Here is a 15,974-nt window from a genome sequence, read left to right as displayed (position 1 = left end):
ATAAATCCATGTAATACATGGGTCTCACACCTAGTTGCTTAATATGCAATCTACCCACCATAATTTCCATAGACTTGTACGTCATATACACACACAAAATATATGTCATATTAATGTGTATATAAAGTGATAACATATTCTTTTTATTTTATTTTATTTTTATAATATTGATCAAATTAAATATTATATACAAATATAATAATTAATTAATCTCATTAGAGATTTGCATATACGTACCATTTTGCTCGGCCACCATGTATCAACTATTATCTTTACTACTGTGCACGCATTATCTTATATTTATTTATTATTAGTCTATGATTATGAAGCTTAACTCCATGAATAAGAATATGGAGGATATTATTATTATTGCTATAATTTATTTATATACGTACACATGTTTTATTTAATCATTCATATATATTTCCTTTACTTTTTTTTATCACTTATGTTATATATATATTTCCACATTAACTTTTTCCATGATAACTTTATAAAGATATGTTAACATATTTAAAATCATTTATAATATTTGAAAAAGAAAATATTACCAAATATAGAATGAATATCATATTTTTATTACTATTTTTTTATTACAAATTAAGCCCATTACATCTAGTGTTCGTCACGTTTACAGGTGACGATCGTTGACTTCATTTGACGGTTGTCACAATGGACCACCCCTCCTGGTGATCTTTCTCATACAGACTGTTCTCACCCACTTGGGGTTCCGAACTCCTGATCCAATCTGTGGACTCTAACCCCGGCCTAACCCTAGGCCTCATGTCGATCGTCCACCCCCTCGGAAATCTGTGGCCTATTCGCTGACCCGCGTGTCTACCACATACACTAAATAACCCGCACAGCCGTGCTGAATGTACTGTCGAGCCCTGGCAGCTAACAAAACCCTCAATCTATCAATCCAAAAACCCTTAGAGTCAAGCACACCCTCGACCGAATACTCGAACTGAACTCAATTTCTGACTAGAACTCCAATCTGGTTCCCCAATTTTTGCTATCAAGCACCAAGAAGACGTGTTTCTTATGCTTGGGCGTTTTACCGAACCCCCAATCAACACAACCCTCAAACCAAGCAGCCACTAGGGCCTCCATTCTCCCTGTCGGGTTGTGAAACTTATCCCCGTTTCAAAACCTCTCCCGCTTCCGCATCCCGGGGTAACTCTCCCCCACTTAGATTTGATTAAGCCTTCATAATACATGAAAATTGGAGGATTCCCAATCCTTCTCACTTCCCAACGATCGATCCGATGACAACCAACTCTATCCCACTAGTGCTCCATCATTAGCCAATCCCAGTTGATCACACACTTCTAAGAACCAAATGAACACTTTATGAATCCCATTAAAACCGATAGTCAATAATGTTTGAATGACCTCACACTCAAGTCCTGAAGACCACAAGACAGATGCTCCAACTAATACCTCGGTGACGAGCTACTTCCCTTGGCACTTTAGTCCGTCAATCACTAACGGTTGCTAAAACCACTAAATCCTGACAATGTTGAATAACCCTTCTGTAGGACCCTATCCGCAGACCTCCCACCTAATATCCCTTTTCCAAAGATGTTCCAAACAAGTTTCCCGCTCTCGGGCTCTAGGAATCATTCTCTTCAGGGTTCACACCCTGACTCGCTTATCAGCTCAAACGTTCACAGCTGAAATGCAGCAGCTAAAACAATCTCTGGCCCAAACCGGGCTACAACTACTCCCACGACATAGTCTACAATCCCAAAAGTACAACAGGTCACACAATCAATCCTTACCGTCCGATACAAGAGATCCAAGGTAAACCGGTCCTCACAATTACTTATGCCACGTCGACCTACCTGCGCTCACCGGCGCTGAAATAATGTTGCCAATTCCTGTAACCAGCTGACCTCGAACTGGAATACAACCTGATCCTGGGCTACAAGCCTGCTCACTCCTTCGAGCTCGAAAACTAAAAGGGCACAATCCTTGCCCTATAAAACGACAATCCAATCCATCAATCAACCATTCCACTTCTAGCTGCAAAACCCCAGCTGAACATAATCATCACTCCCTTCCGGAATCCCCGCGACTCACATTCCGGCCTCGAGCAACACCCTGAAACCTCAAATCCATACACTCATGTGATAGCCACTCCCGCTCAGTCTGCGAAAAATAACGAGTACAGATCATCTCCCTAATCTCAGATAACTGCAGCCCTCTGCTCATCAGAATATGTACCCGAACAAGTCCCGATACTGGAAAGCTCAACCAACTCCTCCCCCTGCCATCGTTACAGTTGTTGTAGCTGCAGCGACAACCGTCTCGGCAATGGCTGCATAGCGCTCACCGAAATACTCAACCATGGCGGTCTTAATAGACCCAACATCTCCGGAAACCATCCTCGGACAATCTCGATCACCTCCTCCCAGATGATCTCACTAACACGATCCCCTGAAAATGCTGGCCTATCCTGGCTGCCCGCTCCCGACCCTACCCTGGATCCAGTCTCAAGTCGTCTCGTAATCACCATTTTGGTAAAACACCAGGAAGATATCTGATAACCCATATAATGACAGGGACCAACTCTTAACCCAACCCTAGGGGTTGTGATTTCCTTGCTACGCGTATGGGTCCTGTGCTTTCAGTAGTACAGGCCCATACTACCTTCCACACCTACCCATATTTGTCTCAAGTATCATCACAACGCCCTAACAATATCCATAATCATAGCGAGTGCTCAATCCTCACTCCTAGAGGAATACTAAATATCTCATAATTGGCCTCCCGGCCTCACACAACCCACCCATCTATGAAACTTCCACCAACCCTGCAGCACTAGTGTATGCTAACCATACATAACGCTGGACCCTATAGACTTTTGAATATCTGATCCTACCCTAAGCCATAATCAATAAGAACAGAACATAAGGTCAAATCAAACATTGTCAGGCTATAAAATCTTAATTATGTACAACCACGATACATACACAAGTAACTACAGTAATGATGTCAATCTCATATAAAGAAAACCCTAGGCTAGCAGACATCATGAAATCAGGCAATTCTATCATTCGATTCCTGAAGATCCCTAGCCTAGTACTAGCATGTTGTTCTAACATATCACAATATCAAATAACTCTATGGTATTTTGGGGTCTACTTACTGGCTCCGGATGATCGTACACTCTGCATCCTCTTTTACTTATTTTGAAAACCATTTAAAATCATTTCGAAAATCTTTTTCCTTAGTTTGAGATTGGATTCACACTAATGTTCCTCCAATTCGCTCAAACCAAGGCTCTGATACCAACTTATAACATCCATAAAATTCGATCCAATTTAAAACTTTTTAAATCATTTAAAACCATTCAGTTATTACAATTCGTTTTCAAAATAGTTTAAACATCAGAGTTCCCAGAAATCAAAATCATCAATCGAGGAAGTGTACGATCACGCCTTCGCCTTCCCACGGCCATCCGCTGAACCTGAAACTGTAAGCCCGAAAGCTTAGTGAGTTACCCCCAAAATACCAACCTCATATAACCATAATCATATCATATCAACAAATACAGAACATGCATGCATAATGAGCCTTCAACATGACTGGACCGCTCTCTGAGCCTTCGACACGTCTGGACCGCCTCGTAGGGCCTTCAGCCTATCCGGACCGCTCGTCGGGCCTTCGGTATGACTGAATCCCTTTGCAGGGCCTTCAGTCTATCTGGGCCGCCCTGGGTATGTTGGCCTTCAGCACAAAGCAGGACCGCCTCAACCCAATCCCAAATCAAACAAACATGTGTACATAAATATCATACTATTGCATATATATAACAATCATACCGATCTAACAGATCATCAATCATAGCAACATCCTATAACCAGGATACCGACCTAACCAGGTCACTAACATAACATCATCCTATATACCAGGATACCAATCTAACATGTCATAATAACATAACAACATCCTATTTACCAGGATACCGATCTAACAAATCATAATAGCATAACAACATCCTATCTACCAGGATACCGATCTAACAAATCATAATAGCATAACAACATCCTATTTACCAGGATACCGATCTAACAAATCATAATAGCATAACAACATCCTATCTACCAGGATACCGATCTTAACAGATCATAACAACATACAAGCATACTATAACCAGAATAACAATCCAAAGGGGCCGACCTTGGTGCCTTAGACCCTGTTGATATAGTGAGGATAACTCACCTCGCAACTGACGCGCTGAAGTGATAAGCTCAACCCTCGAATCACCGTCACAAACTCCACCATCTATATCCACCATAGAACCATATTCGTAAGTTTCCAATTTCCCAAAAATGCTCCCAGAAGTCAAATAGTCAACCCTTGGTCAAAGTCCAAGTCAATGGTCAAGGTCAACAGTCCATGTTGACTGGACTCGTCGAGTGCAGTCACCGACTCGTCGAGTCCTTCCAGAACTCGAGTAGTCGTGAAATCCCCCTACTGACTTGTCGAGTTTCCCTGCAACTCTCCGAGTTCATGCGTGTCCAAAGTCGGGAAAACCCAAGCTGACTTGTCGAGTCACCCTACTGACTCGTCGAGTCCACGACAATCTTCATCGGACTCGCCGAGCTGACCATCCAACTCGTCGAGTCCCTTCAGTCCATATCCAAACAGATGCTTATTAAGCCATCATATGGTTCCATATTGCAGATCCAGCTTCCCAAGGCATGCTTATCACGTAAAGTTGCAAACTTTACGTGCATGCAAGGCTCTAAAGTCTCAAAATGACAAAACCAAGCTTGCAATGGAGTTTTACACTTAAGGAGGGGTTCATACTTGCCACAGCTGATAGCTTTATGGACTTACAAACCAAAGAGAGTTCAGATCTGAAGTTACAACTTCAGATCTGAGCTCATACCCAAGAATAGCTTCAAAACATGCTAGAAAGCCCAAATCTTTAACCAAATGAGATCTATAATGAAATGAGGTCAAGGTAACGACGAGTAGGTCACTTAAGCACGTGGACCAACCCGCTGCTATCCGACGAGTCATGCAACCAACTCGTCGAGTATACCTTGAAATCATGAGAATTTATAACCATAAATTGATACTCGAGAATCAGGGCGTTATATTATATGCTAGCTCTAGTAGTGAAATAAACCTGATGCCGGTTGAAAGAGACCGAAGGGGTTAAAATACACCTAGTACCTGTTGAAATAGACCGAAGGGGTTGAAATACACCAAATATCGGTTGAAAGATACCGAATGGGGTGAAATATACCCAATACCGGTTGAAAGAGCCCGAAGGGGTTGAAATATACCCAATACCGGTTGAAAGAGACCAAAAGGGGTGAAATTGACCCATTTATGTTTTGACTGTTATGTATTTATGGTATGGGGTATTTTGGGGGAGCTCACTAAGCTTTGTGCTTACTGTTTTCAGTTTATGTTTCAGGTACTTCCATATCGAAAAGGAAGGGCCCGACTTGATCGCACAGTATCCGCCCATGTTTTCCGCATTATGTGATTTTGGGATTTTGTACTCTGGTGTTATTTCACTATGATACACTTCCGGTTGTTTTGACATGATTATTGGATGTTTTAAAAATGGAATTTTTGTCTGAAGTTTCCAGGATGTTACAAACAATCCAAGGAATGCATAACCTTATATACTCAGAGGTGAGATAGACACCCGGACATGTGATCCTACTTTAGAGCCATAACCAAACAATAAACATGCAAGAAAGCCTAAATCAAGAGTCATCAGTCTATCCTACATGACTATATACAATCCATATGGCATCCCTCTACTAAAGATAGCCAAAAATAGTGGGCCGACATTGGTGGCTTCGACCCACGGTACAATGAGGCGAAATTCACCTGAATCGAAGAACTCTGAAACACCGATATACGATCCCCTTTCAGCACTGCTTGCACCCGTAAATCCACTAACACCAGAACCAGATAAAATCTTAATCAACAACCAAAAATCCTCAAGTTTGACCCAAAGTCAAACTTGGTCAAAAAGTCAACGGTCAATGGTCAAACGTTGACAGTCAACAGACCCTCACGAAGTGACCATCTATGGCTCACGTCGTGAGCCACTTCAGGAAAAAATAATCGGGACTTATAATCTTCACGACATGACAGACATATCCTCACGTCGTGAGATCAGTCTGAATGTCATTTTGATCCAAAAACTTCTTAATTCATTAAGTCAGTAATCCATCTTTTCCAAGAGGCTTTCTAATACTTCTAGGATCATAAAAATCGATGCTTTAAGGTCTTGTATGCCCAATAAAATACTTGATCTCAAACTAGGTCATTCATGAAGAAAAAGGAGATAAATTCTCATGCATGAACTCAAACATCCTCCAAAACTCAGATTCATAACATACAAACACCAAGGGACCCTAAGGACACATAAAGTTGCAAACTTTATAGAGTCCCAACACTCTAACTCTTAAATTCATGGATAAATATGCATAAAACCTTAGATATAGCAACAATGAAACATAAAGTTTGGATCTTGGTTACTCACAATTATCCAAATGTGTATCTAGAGGTTGCAAATGGAACTTCCAAGCTGAAACTATGCTTTAATGGTGATCTCTTCTTCTTCAAACCACCAAAACTCTACCAAAAGCTCAACAATCACAATGAGAGACTATGGTTAGGGTTTTACTGGGCTTAGGGACGAAGGAGGCTATTTTGGAACCCTAAAATGAAGTTTATGGGGTTTAAATACGAAGGAAGCCCTAAATGATAATGGGCTTGTGTTGCAGCGCATCTCACGTCGTGAGCTCAGTTTAATTAAAAACCTTAGTTGATCATTACTCACGTCGTGACCTCTCTATTGTCACGTCGTGAGCCATGTTTTTACCCAAAAACCATGCCTTTGACTCCACAAAGCCCTAAATCGATCCGATTTGGAAATTGGGTGTTACATAAGTATAGGTGGATGCTATCTTTCCACACAAGTGCTTAATCCATCACAAGAAATGACTTACCTCTAGCACCATTAAAAGAATACCTAAAGAACTGATAAAAACAGAACATGAAATAAAAATGATTTTGTCTTACGTTGTGACCAAAAGGGTGGCATGTCATGAGCCACACCTTCATCGCAATCTCAGTCGAACAAGGTCCCGCCGCCACGACGTGACATATGGGTACTCATGTCGTGGGAACTACAATTACAGATTTCAAGAAATCGATTAATTATCCCCTTCTGCTCGCTTTGAGTCCGATCAAAGTCTCAATTGAGATGATCTTAACCCCTCAAGACCATTTCCATGTGACCAGAATGATTGAGACGATAATGGGACCAACCAACACACCAAAACCTAGAATTTTGCATCATCCAAGGTTTCTCCTTGTGTGGCTTGTAGAACATCAAGATGAATCAAAGGAATATATTTTTACCTTTTGGAAATCCAGAATTGAATCAACAAGATGATATCTTGGAAGGAAGCTTCAAGAATTCGACTGAAAGCCCTCCCAAAACACCCACAACCTCACCATTTTTCTTCAGTACTTTAACTCGCCACCAATGGCAAGAACCCTAAAACACTCTTTCAACATGGTGGAGGCTTAGATTAGGATTTGTTGGCTGCAAATGGCTGCTAATTCCCGGATTTAGGGTTAAGTGAAGTATAAATACTTGGTAATTTTCATGTTAGGCCCTCAAAGTATGTGAAAATGACTATATGACCCATATACATTATCAAGTAACATTTTCTTGCACTTTGCCCCCTTAAAGTTAACTTTGACAATTAAAAAAGTAACTTAACATGAAAGTATAATGGAACTAACCTTAATGGCAAAGTCGAAAAATTCGGGTCGTTACATGAACATTGAAATCTTTATTGATGGATTATGAAGTGCTTGAAACATGAATTTGTTGAAATACGATAAACATTGAAAATTTGATTGTTTGGTATTCTTGAATTAATCATAAACATGACGTAAAAGAGGTTTAGAATTAGTTGGAAACAAGGTGTAGAGAAAACCTTTCAACATGTTTACATGAAATTACATTTTAATGGTTAGAAAGTTAAAATGATCGTTTTGATCATTCAACACAATCATTTAGAGGCCTAACCAAACATGTTTTCATTTACAGATAGATTTATTCGGATCCTCGGAGTTATTGAGATATCAATCATTCAAATGCTGTTAAAAACCTATAAGATAAAAGCTGCTATAAAATTGACCAAAAATAACAAAACTACATGTTAAGGGACTAATTTTGACAATATCAACTAAAATCTGTGAAAATAATTAATTTACACTTGGATAAAAAAAAATTGGAAGCGCCGGAACGGAAAATGAATTTTAACCTGCAGAGCTGACAGTTGAGAGCTACCAGACGACGACGGTGGCGGCGGTTTCTTCGTCTGTGTTCTATCGGCTATGAAATTATTTGTCGATTGTTCTGATAATTAGATTACTTGTGTGTATTTCAAATGGATGGTTCCTTTCCAAATAAGCGTCCCTTCGACCATTCCACCGCTGATAGGTCTGACCATCCTCACCTTACACCGACCTCTTCTACCAAGCGGCGCCATCAACACCACCATCCTCTTCCATCCTCCCCCGCCACTCCTCAATCTAACAACAATAACCCTTTTCGCTCTCTCAAACTCTCCTCCGGAGAAACCCTATTCCGTATTCTATGCCCTGCTGCAAAGACCGGAGGTGTCATCGGCAAGGGCGGTGCCATCATCCGCCAGTTTCGTGAAGAGACCGGTGCTAAAATTAGAATTGACGACTATACCCATGGTACCGAAGAGCGGGTCATCGTCATAGTGGCTGCTGACTCTACTCATAAGAACAAGGATATTGCTAATAACAATAATGACGATTCTAATAGCGAAGAATCAGGGAATTCTAACTGTGAGGAATCGCCTGCTCAGAAGGCACTGATTAGGATCTTTGAGAGGATACTGAAGGTCGATGAAGAACGAAGTAAAATGTTCAAGGAGGAGAGTGAGAATGGTGAAGACAACTCCACAGAAGGCAGTGGTGGGATACAACAAGGACCGGTGGTATGCAGGATGTTGGCTGCCAGTAATCAGATTGGATGTGTGCTTGGTAGAGGAGGAAAGATCATTGAAAAGATCCGGCAGGAGAGTGGAGCTCAAGTGAGGGTTTTGCCCAAAGATCAACTTCCAGAGTGTGCATCCCCTGGGGATGAGTTGATTCAGGTAATCCCATGTACCATCTTTCTTCAATTTACAAGTGGTATACATATTTGGCATCTTTGATGTGCATAAATTGTTCCATATGCACTTAGTTTGTGTTGGATGAATGATACTCCTTCAATAGAGATGTAGACAGCCTTGCCATACACATGAAACTAATAAAAGAAAAAGGAGACTAGGAAATAGAACATGTAAAGGAATAAATAAGAACATAACTGCACCGCTGCACATAAAAATACAGAATAGATAGCCTCTAATGGCCAACTTCGGATCCGCACAGCACAACATAGTTGGCTTAACTGCAACCATGTAGAATTTACCTTTTAGTTTCAATATGATTTTCTTGTATGCGACCTTTCCACTTTAATTATCTTGCCTTTATGTGGTGGCCAACGTCTTCTTTACATTCCCGTTCTTGTGGATTACATAATTACTTGAAACTCTTATTTGGGTGTAGTGCGTGCTTGTACTCTGATGCATACTTGTACTCCCTCGTCATCAATATGTTCCATTCTCCCCTTCTTTTATATCAGATTACTTGTACCTTTCATCATATGCCATGTACTTTGCTTTAGCCATGACTTTCTTTGCCTCTCGTTAGGTCTCCTCGCATCTTTCCTTCTTTGTTCCTCTTTCTACATCCTCATTACACAATAAAATCTCGTTAGGAAGTTGTAAACTCGAACATTGTACATCTCTCTCAGTACCTAGTACAAAATTTGTAACCTCCATGCACTTTCTTATCCCTATGGACCATCAACCCCCTTCCTACATGACTATTGGTACTCCTTCAACATCATGGTTAGTTAATGTGATTGGATTTGGTGTTGCTTTTGGCATAATTGGCATGATCTTTTGTCTCCTAGTATATGTGTGATTATGCATGCCTAAGCACTCACATGCTTTTGCATATGTTGCTTGCTTGTGGTATGGGCGTTCACTTGCTTTGCTTCAATGCCTAACATGGCACCTTTTCTTTGGGAGTTCCATTTGCCTTCAGGAATCATGTTTATTGTACTCTTACACAAGTATTGTCGTTTTTTTCTTCCATGTATGATTAATCTATAAGCACCTTCATAGTGTTCACCTCTCAAATGTGAGGAAATAACCTCAAATAGTTCTTACGATAATAAGAACTAAACTTAATTGAAATGTGTAGGTCCTAAATTTTCTACAACATTTCACTCCTAACGGGTGTTACTACCCCGTATCAAAACAACTACACTAAGTATTGAACTAGATAAACTCTCCAGACTTGCATTACTATCATCAAATAGTACTCTAGTCCTCAACTCACCATCATCACGTCCGATTCATTATCGCGTTTTGCCTCTTACCCTAACATAGTGATTGAAACGAATTATCAAACTTGAAAGCCCGGTGAGAAACATGTTGGTAAATCTACGAAAATCATGCCTAAATCGGTGCATGACAAAATACCTAGAGTATGGCATACACTAGTATAATATCTAAATTAATGTGGATGCCATGCATGAGCAACTCAAGTATGATCCCCTCTATCTCTTGCATTGATAATCCGCATGAGGGGGATACTTATGACATTTCATCTAAGCAGGGAATGAACAAATCATGTTGCCATCATCGTTGTTGCATGTCACTATATCTGGAATGAGTAACCTGAAACTCACGAGTAGTGGTTGCGGATATCGAGGTATGAACATAGTTGAAATTCAAATTAGTGTTTAAAGTTGCTTAATATTTAAAGTTATACATCCTAAAAACATTATATAAATAAATGTTACAGTTGAATCCGCCAAGTCATCATTTGTTGAAACTGATCGATAAAATCGTCATCACAAACTTGTAGAAACACGTCCATCTCAATGAAAGTGACCAAACAATCGTTTAAAATTTGATCACCCTAGCTATTCTGCAACTTATTTTTGACATGTCATTCCGAAAAACTCTCTTTACAGTTGCCATAGCAACTAGAAGAATCAACATTAATTTGATAAGCAAAAACTCAAGTTGATAAGTCACATGCCTATTTGTTTCAACAAACATCATTGGAACCAACACCATAGCATATTTTAAAGTCTGCCATCTTTTTGCGCACCGCTTATGAATATAATCATAAAAGTCATCAAATTTGTGCTTGAAAGGATAATGAGTAGCAAGTTTAAATACTTTTTCTTTGTCAAAGGAAGAGAAGCTATCATTAGGACTTAAGCAAGCCATGCATGTAAGCTCTTGAGATAGTAAGTCAATTACTTCTATAAACACTTCAATTCGAAAATAATGAAGATTTGTCGCTTGTTGAACAAAACTCTTTTACCTTCCTTGAGGAATATAATGAGCTTTCATATTCGGAACAACAATGCATATTTATTACACTAACAATGTCTTAATCTTCTCTTTATTAAACAACACACAAATCATAAATCATTGGTATATCAAAATATAGTAGACATTAGTTGATCCATAAAAGATCAAATCAAATGATTCCAACGGGAGACCTTGGATGGGATACCAACATGAATAAAGTCACATCATTGTGCAATTAATATGACATTGCTGTGCCGAATATAAAATCCCAATATATTACTAAAGGAAGTTAAAACGTTTTATTCAACAAAACACAAATCTTCATCATTTTCGTGTGGGGGTGTTTATAGGAGTAATCGACTTACAACTTAATATCTGTTTGATAAAGTGAATTTGGAGTTGCTAAAGATGACCTTTTCTTTTGACAATGAAAAAGTGCTTAAACTTACTACTTTCTATCCGATCAAATTTTCAAGCTCTGATTTGATGAATCTTGATTGTCAACTTGATACATTCATAAGCGATGTTGAGTTCCAAACTATGCATGACGTTAGTTCCCTTTCAATGAAACTTGTTGAAACAAATAAGCATATGACTTATCCACTAGTGCATTTGCTTATCAAGTTAATATTGATTCTTCCAGTTGACAAGTGTAGAGGGAGTGTTAATGCCTTGTGTCAAAAAAATAAGTTGCATAATAGCATGGGTGATCATGTTTTAAACGATTGTTTTGTCTCATTTCATTCAGAATGATGTGTCTCTACAAGTTACTATAATATCATTGATCGATTTAAACTCGGCGGATTCAATTGTAATTTTTTATTTATATATTTTTGGGATATACGACTTTAAATATTAAGCAACTTTGAGTACTATTTTGAATTTCTACTATGTTTGTACCCTTATATCCATTTTTTAGCTCCACCATTGCATGTGATATACATACATATAGTCCATGCATCATATATATATATATATATATATATATATATATATATATATATGTGTGTGTGTGTGTGTGTATATAACTTGTAAGTACAAGGAATATATTGCATGTAAGACATCATGCAATATATAACCGTACAATGTGACATTCTGACCTCAAATGTTAAATTAATTATCTTTAACAAATGGAAATGCACCGTATTTTTTTTTATTAATTTAATATAATGATTCCGTCAGTATTTAATTAATGCTTTAAATCCTGACTTTGACCTGAAGAAAGTCAACTCTTGGTCAATCCCTTTTGTCATCTTTTACTCCCTTAGGCCCAATAATGTTAATTGTTTAGGCCTAACTCATCTACCCCATCGAACGAGGTTTACTTATTTGCACCCCAATACCCCATTTTTGTTAATTATAGATTTTTGTATGTTTGGTGATATGCAGATGGCTGGAAAGTTTTCAGCTGTAAAGAAGGCTCTATTATCTGTATCAAGTTGTCTTCAAGAAAATCCAAGGGCAGATGCAACCACCAGTGGCAGTAACAGTAACAGGCCCATAGGGATGATCCCTCAGGCTCATGGATATGGTATTAATGATACTTTTTCCTTTCTTTCCTAAACAACTGCCTTTCAAAAACCCATAACATAACAATCATTATTATTTATCTGTTTCAGGTCCTGAAGGCATCGGGAACCCAAACCACCACAGAATACCCATGGAAGAGGAAGTTGTATTCAGATTATTGTGTCAGTTTGACAAAGTTGGCAGCTTGATAGGCAAAGGTGGCTCCATCAGAAGAGCAATACAATCAGAAACCGGTGCATCTATAAAAATCGCTGACTCAGCACCCGAGTCAGATGAGAGGGTGGTTGTAATATCTGCACGAGAGGCATGTGAGAATTAATTAATTATTAAAAGCTACATATTTTGTTTTTTCTAATTATTAATTGATTGGGATTGGGATAATTGACACAGAGTTTGGATCAAAGGCATTCTCCTGCACAAGATGCTGTTCTTCGTGTCCATGGTAGAATTGCAGAGATTGGGTTTGAATCAGGTGCTGCCATCGTTGCTAGGCTTCTGGTACACTCACGCCAGATTGGGTGTCTATGGGGTAAAGGTGGCGTTATTATTTCAGAAATGAGAAGACTTACTGGTGCTAACATACAAATATTTCCTAAAGAACAACTTACAAAGTATGGTATGCCAAATGATGAAGTTGTACAGGTAAGGTAGGTTTTTTTATTAATTAAATTATTTTTTACAGCAAATATGATTGTTGTATCTTTATCTTTATATAATGTTAATTTTGGGGTGATTTAGGTAAGTGGCAGCTTACAATCTGTTCAAGATGGTTTGTTTCAAATCACTGGGAGACTTCGTGAAACTGTATTTGTATTTCCTCCTGTGAAATCATATTATCCAAATCATGTTCAAGAAATGAGGCCTCCTCCTCCATTCAGGCCAAGACATGATCATCCTTTTGAACCTCCACCTCCACCTCCTTATGCCAATGAAGGATATGGATATGGACCTGGGCCTGGGCCTTATTTTGATCGTGGGCCATATCCTTATCCTTATGCCAATGAACGACCTGGATATGCTCATAGGCAGTCTCCTCCACCTCCAGGGAGATGGAATTCTCAGGTTGGTGATTTTATTAAGGAATATGTGCTACAAATGCCAACCTACTTTCATCTTATCTATTTGTGTATTATAGCATCCTACTTTTATTTCTTTTACTTTCAGTCTTTTTTCTTATTAACACGGTGTATTTTAGAAAATGATAAATGCAAAAGTAGCAAAGTTAATAAAAAATTATAAAAAACCTACCTTATCTGTACAACTTCATCATTTGGGTTACCATACTTTGTAAGTTGTTCTTTAGGAAATATTTGTATGTTAGCACCAGTAAGTCGTTGTCTTTGTATTTGTTGTCCAGTCAGGTAGCAGCAACAGGTATACAGGTGAAGTAGGTGAATCTGAAGGAGGAAGTGTAACTGTAAATGTTGAGATTATGGTTCCTCAAAGCTTGTTAGGCTCCATATATGGAGAGAACAAGACCAACTTAGCTCATATAAAGCAGGTGAGTGAGTCCACTTGCTTTTTTTTTTCTTTTAAATGAAAGCTATGTATTGTTTTTAATTGGGAAAAGGGTTTTGAGTGCAGATATCAGGTGCACAGGTGGCGATACATGATTCGGTAGATGGAGGGCGAGTAGTATTGTCTGGAACATCAGATGAAACTCATACTGCACAGTGTCTGCTTCATGCCTTCATCCTTTCTGAGCAGCACCTCATTCTTTGAGTTTGTGACTAGATGGCAACAAGAGTTTTTTTTTTTTTTTCAAGGACTGAATCATATTTCTTCAATTGTGAATTTTCTTGATTAAATTTTATGTTGTACTCGATTTCAAAATTTAGAATTTTTTTGTACAACTCAACCATGGAAAAGTTCAAAAGTATTTGAATTGGGAACTGATCTATACACAACTTTTTTTATTCATACACAACAATGATATGCTTCTTATGTATATTGTACAACCCTTCTAAAGCATAAACTGTTGTGTACAAATCACTTCCCATTTGAATTACATATCTATGTGTTTAATGTGAAGGCTGAAAGTAGAATAGTCTTTCGCTAATGATAGGGGGCAGATTGGTCAAGTTGCATACATGTTTAATCAATCACAAAAACAGTGCCCCTAGTGGTGATCACTTAGTATCAAACACTTTAAAATAGAGTTGATAAGTCATTAAAAAACAAAACAAAAAAAAATGTTATGGATTATGATGCAACAAGTCATTCTTACAACTTACATAGGTCTTTTAAGGTCTCTTAAGGTTCTGGATTTATGACTTGATATCATAGATAGAGGTACCACTCAAGTGATGCCATTTCTTTACACTGGTTAGATGATATCCTTTGAAAGAATTATGATCGAGAGCTTTTGATGGAACACAAATGTTTTAACATCTTTTGTAGTTATATTTCTGTCTCAGAACCATGAACTCATTAGACGAAATGTTATGCGATGTTTATTGAGTTTTCAATGATATGTGTTAAGGAACTTTAGTGAGAAGTACTAATTCATGAATGAACGTCTAAACCAAAGCCATATGATCACTTGGTTATTTATAACATGGCTTGTTAGATTAATCATTTTCATGAAACAGCCACAATAATTATATAATAAACTATCATTTAAAGATATTTTTGTCACTGATTTGTGATTTACATTTTAAAACTACAACTCAATATATATATATATATATATATATATATATATATATATATATATATATATATATATATACACACACACACACACCGGAAGGAATAGGAATATCAGCATTCAAAATGAATGTGGGAGTCCCACCAAATGTGGGGATCTAATAGGGGTTTACCGTCTCGTGGGCTTAAGGAGTGGTGTTTCATAGTAGGGCAAACTGGTTTGAAAGATGTCTCATGTAAAATGGCAAAATACGTGAAAAACGTGCATGGATAATTAACATATGTTTTGCAATCCAACAAATCATGTATATTAATGTT

The 15,974-nt window shown here is 38.2% G+C and overlaps 1 protein-coding gene across 1 annotated transcript; it reads left to right on the top strand.

The window, feature by feature from the left end:
* Positions 1-8,313: 8,313 nt before the first annotated feature.
* On the top strand, positions 8,314-14,899 carry LOC145117135 (RNA-binding KH domain-containing protein). The gene is made up of 7 exons (XM_079053447.1): positions 8,314-9,194; positions 12,867-13,008; positions 13,097-13,311; positions 13,398-13,654; positions 13,751-14,069; positions 14,365-14,508; positions 14,592-14,899. The coding sequence occupies exons 1-7, from the start codon at positions 8,454-8,456 to the stop codon at positions 14,727-14,729; spliced, it is 1,956 nt and encodes a 651-aa protein (XP_078909573.1). The 5' UTR covers positions 8,314-8,453; the 3' UTR covers positions 14,730-14,899.
* Positions 14,900-15,974: the final 1,075 nt, after the last annotated feature.

This window comes from Lactuca virosa, chromosome 5 (genome assembly GCF_052849685.1).
Source record: "Lactuca virosa cultivar CGN04683 chromosome 5, Lactuca_virosa_CGN04683_v6, whole genome shotgun sequence".
Taxonomy (NCBI): Eukaryota; Viridiplantae; Streptophyta; class Magnoliopsida; order Asterales; family Asteraceae; genus Lactuca; species Lactuca virosa.
This window is presented reverse-complemented; position numbering and strand designations above follow the sequence as displayed.

Coding starts and splice junctions, on each gene's coding strand:
- LOC145117135 (XM_079053447.1), top strand. CDS start 8,454: ATGGATGGTTCCTTTCCAAATAAGCGTCCCTTCGACCATTCCACCGCT. Junction 13,312..13,397: donor TTGTAATATCTGCACGAGAG/GCATGTGAGAAT, acceptor TAATTGACACAG/AGTTTGGATCAAAGGCATTC. Junction 14,509..14,591: donor ACTTAGCTCATATAAAGCAG/GTGAGTGAGTCC, acceptor TTTTGAGTGCAG/ATATCAGGTGCACAGGTGGC.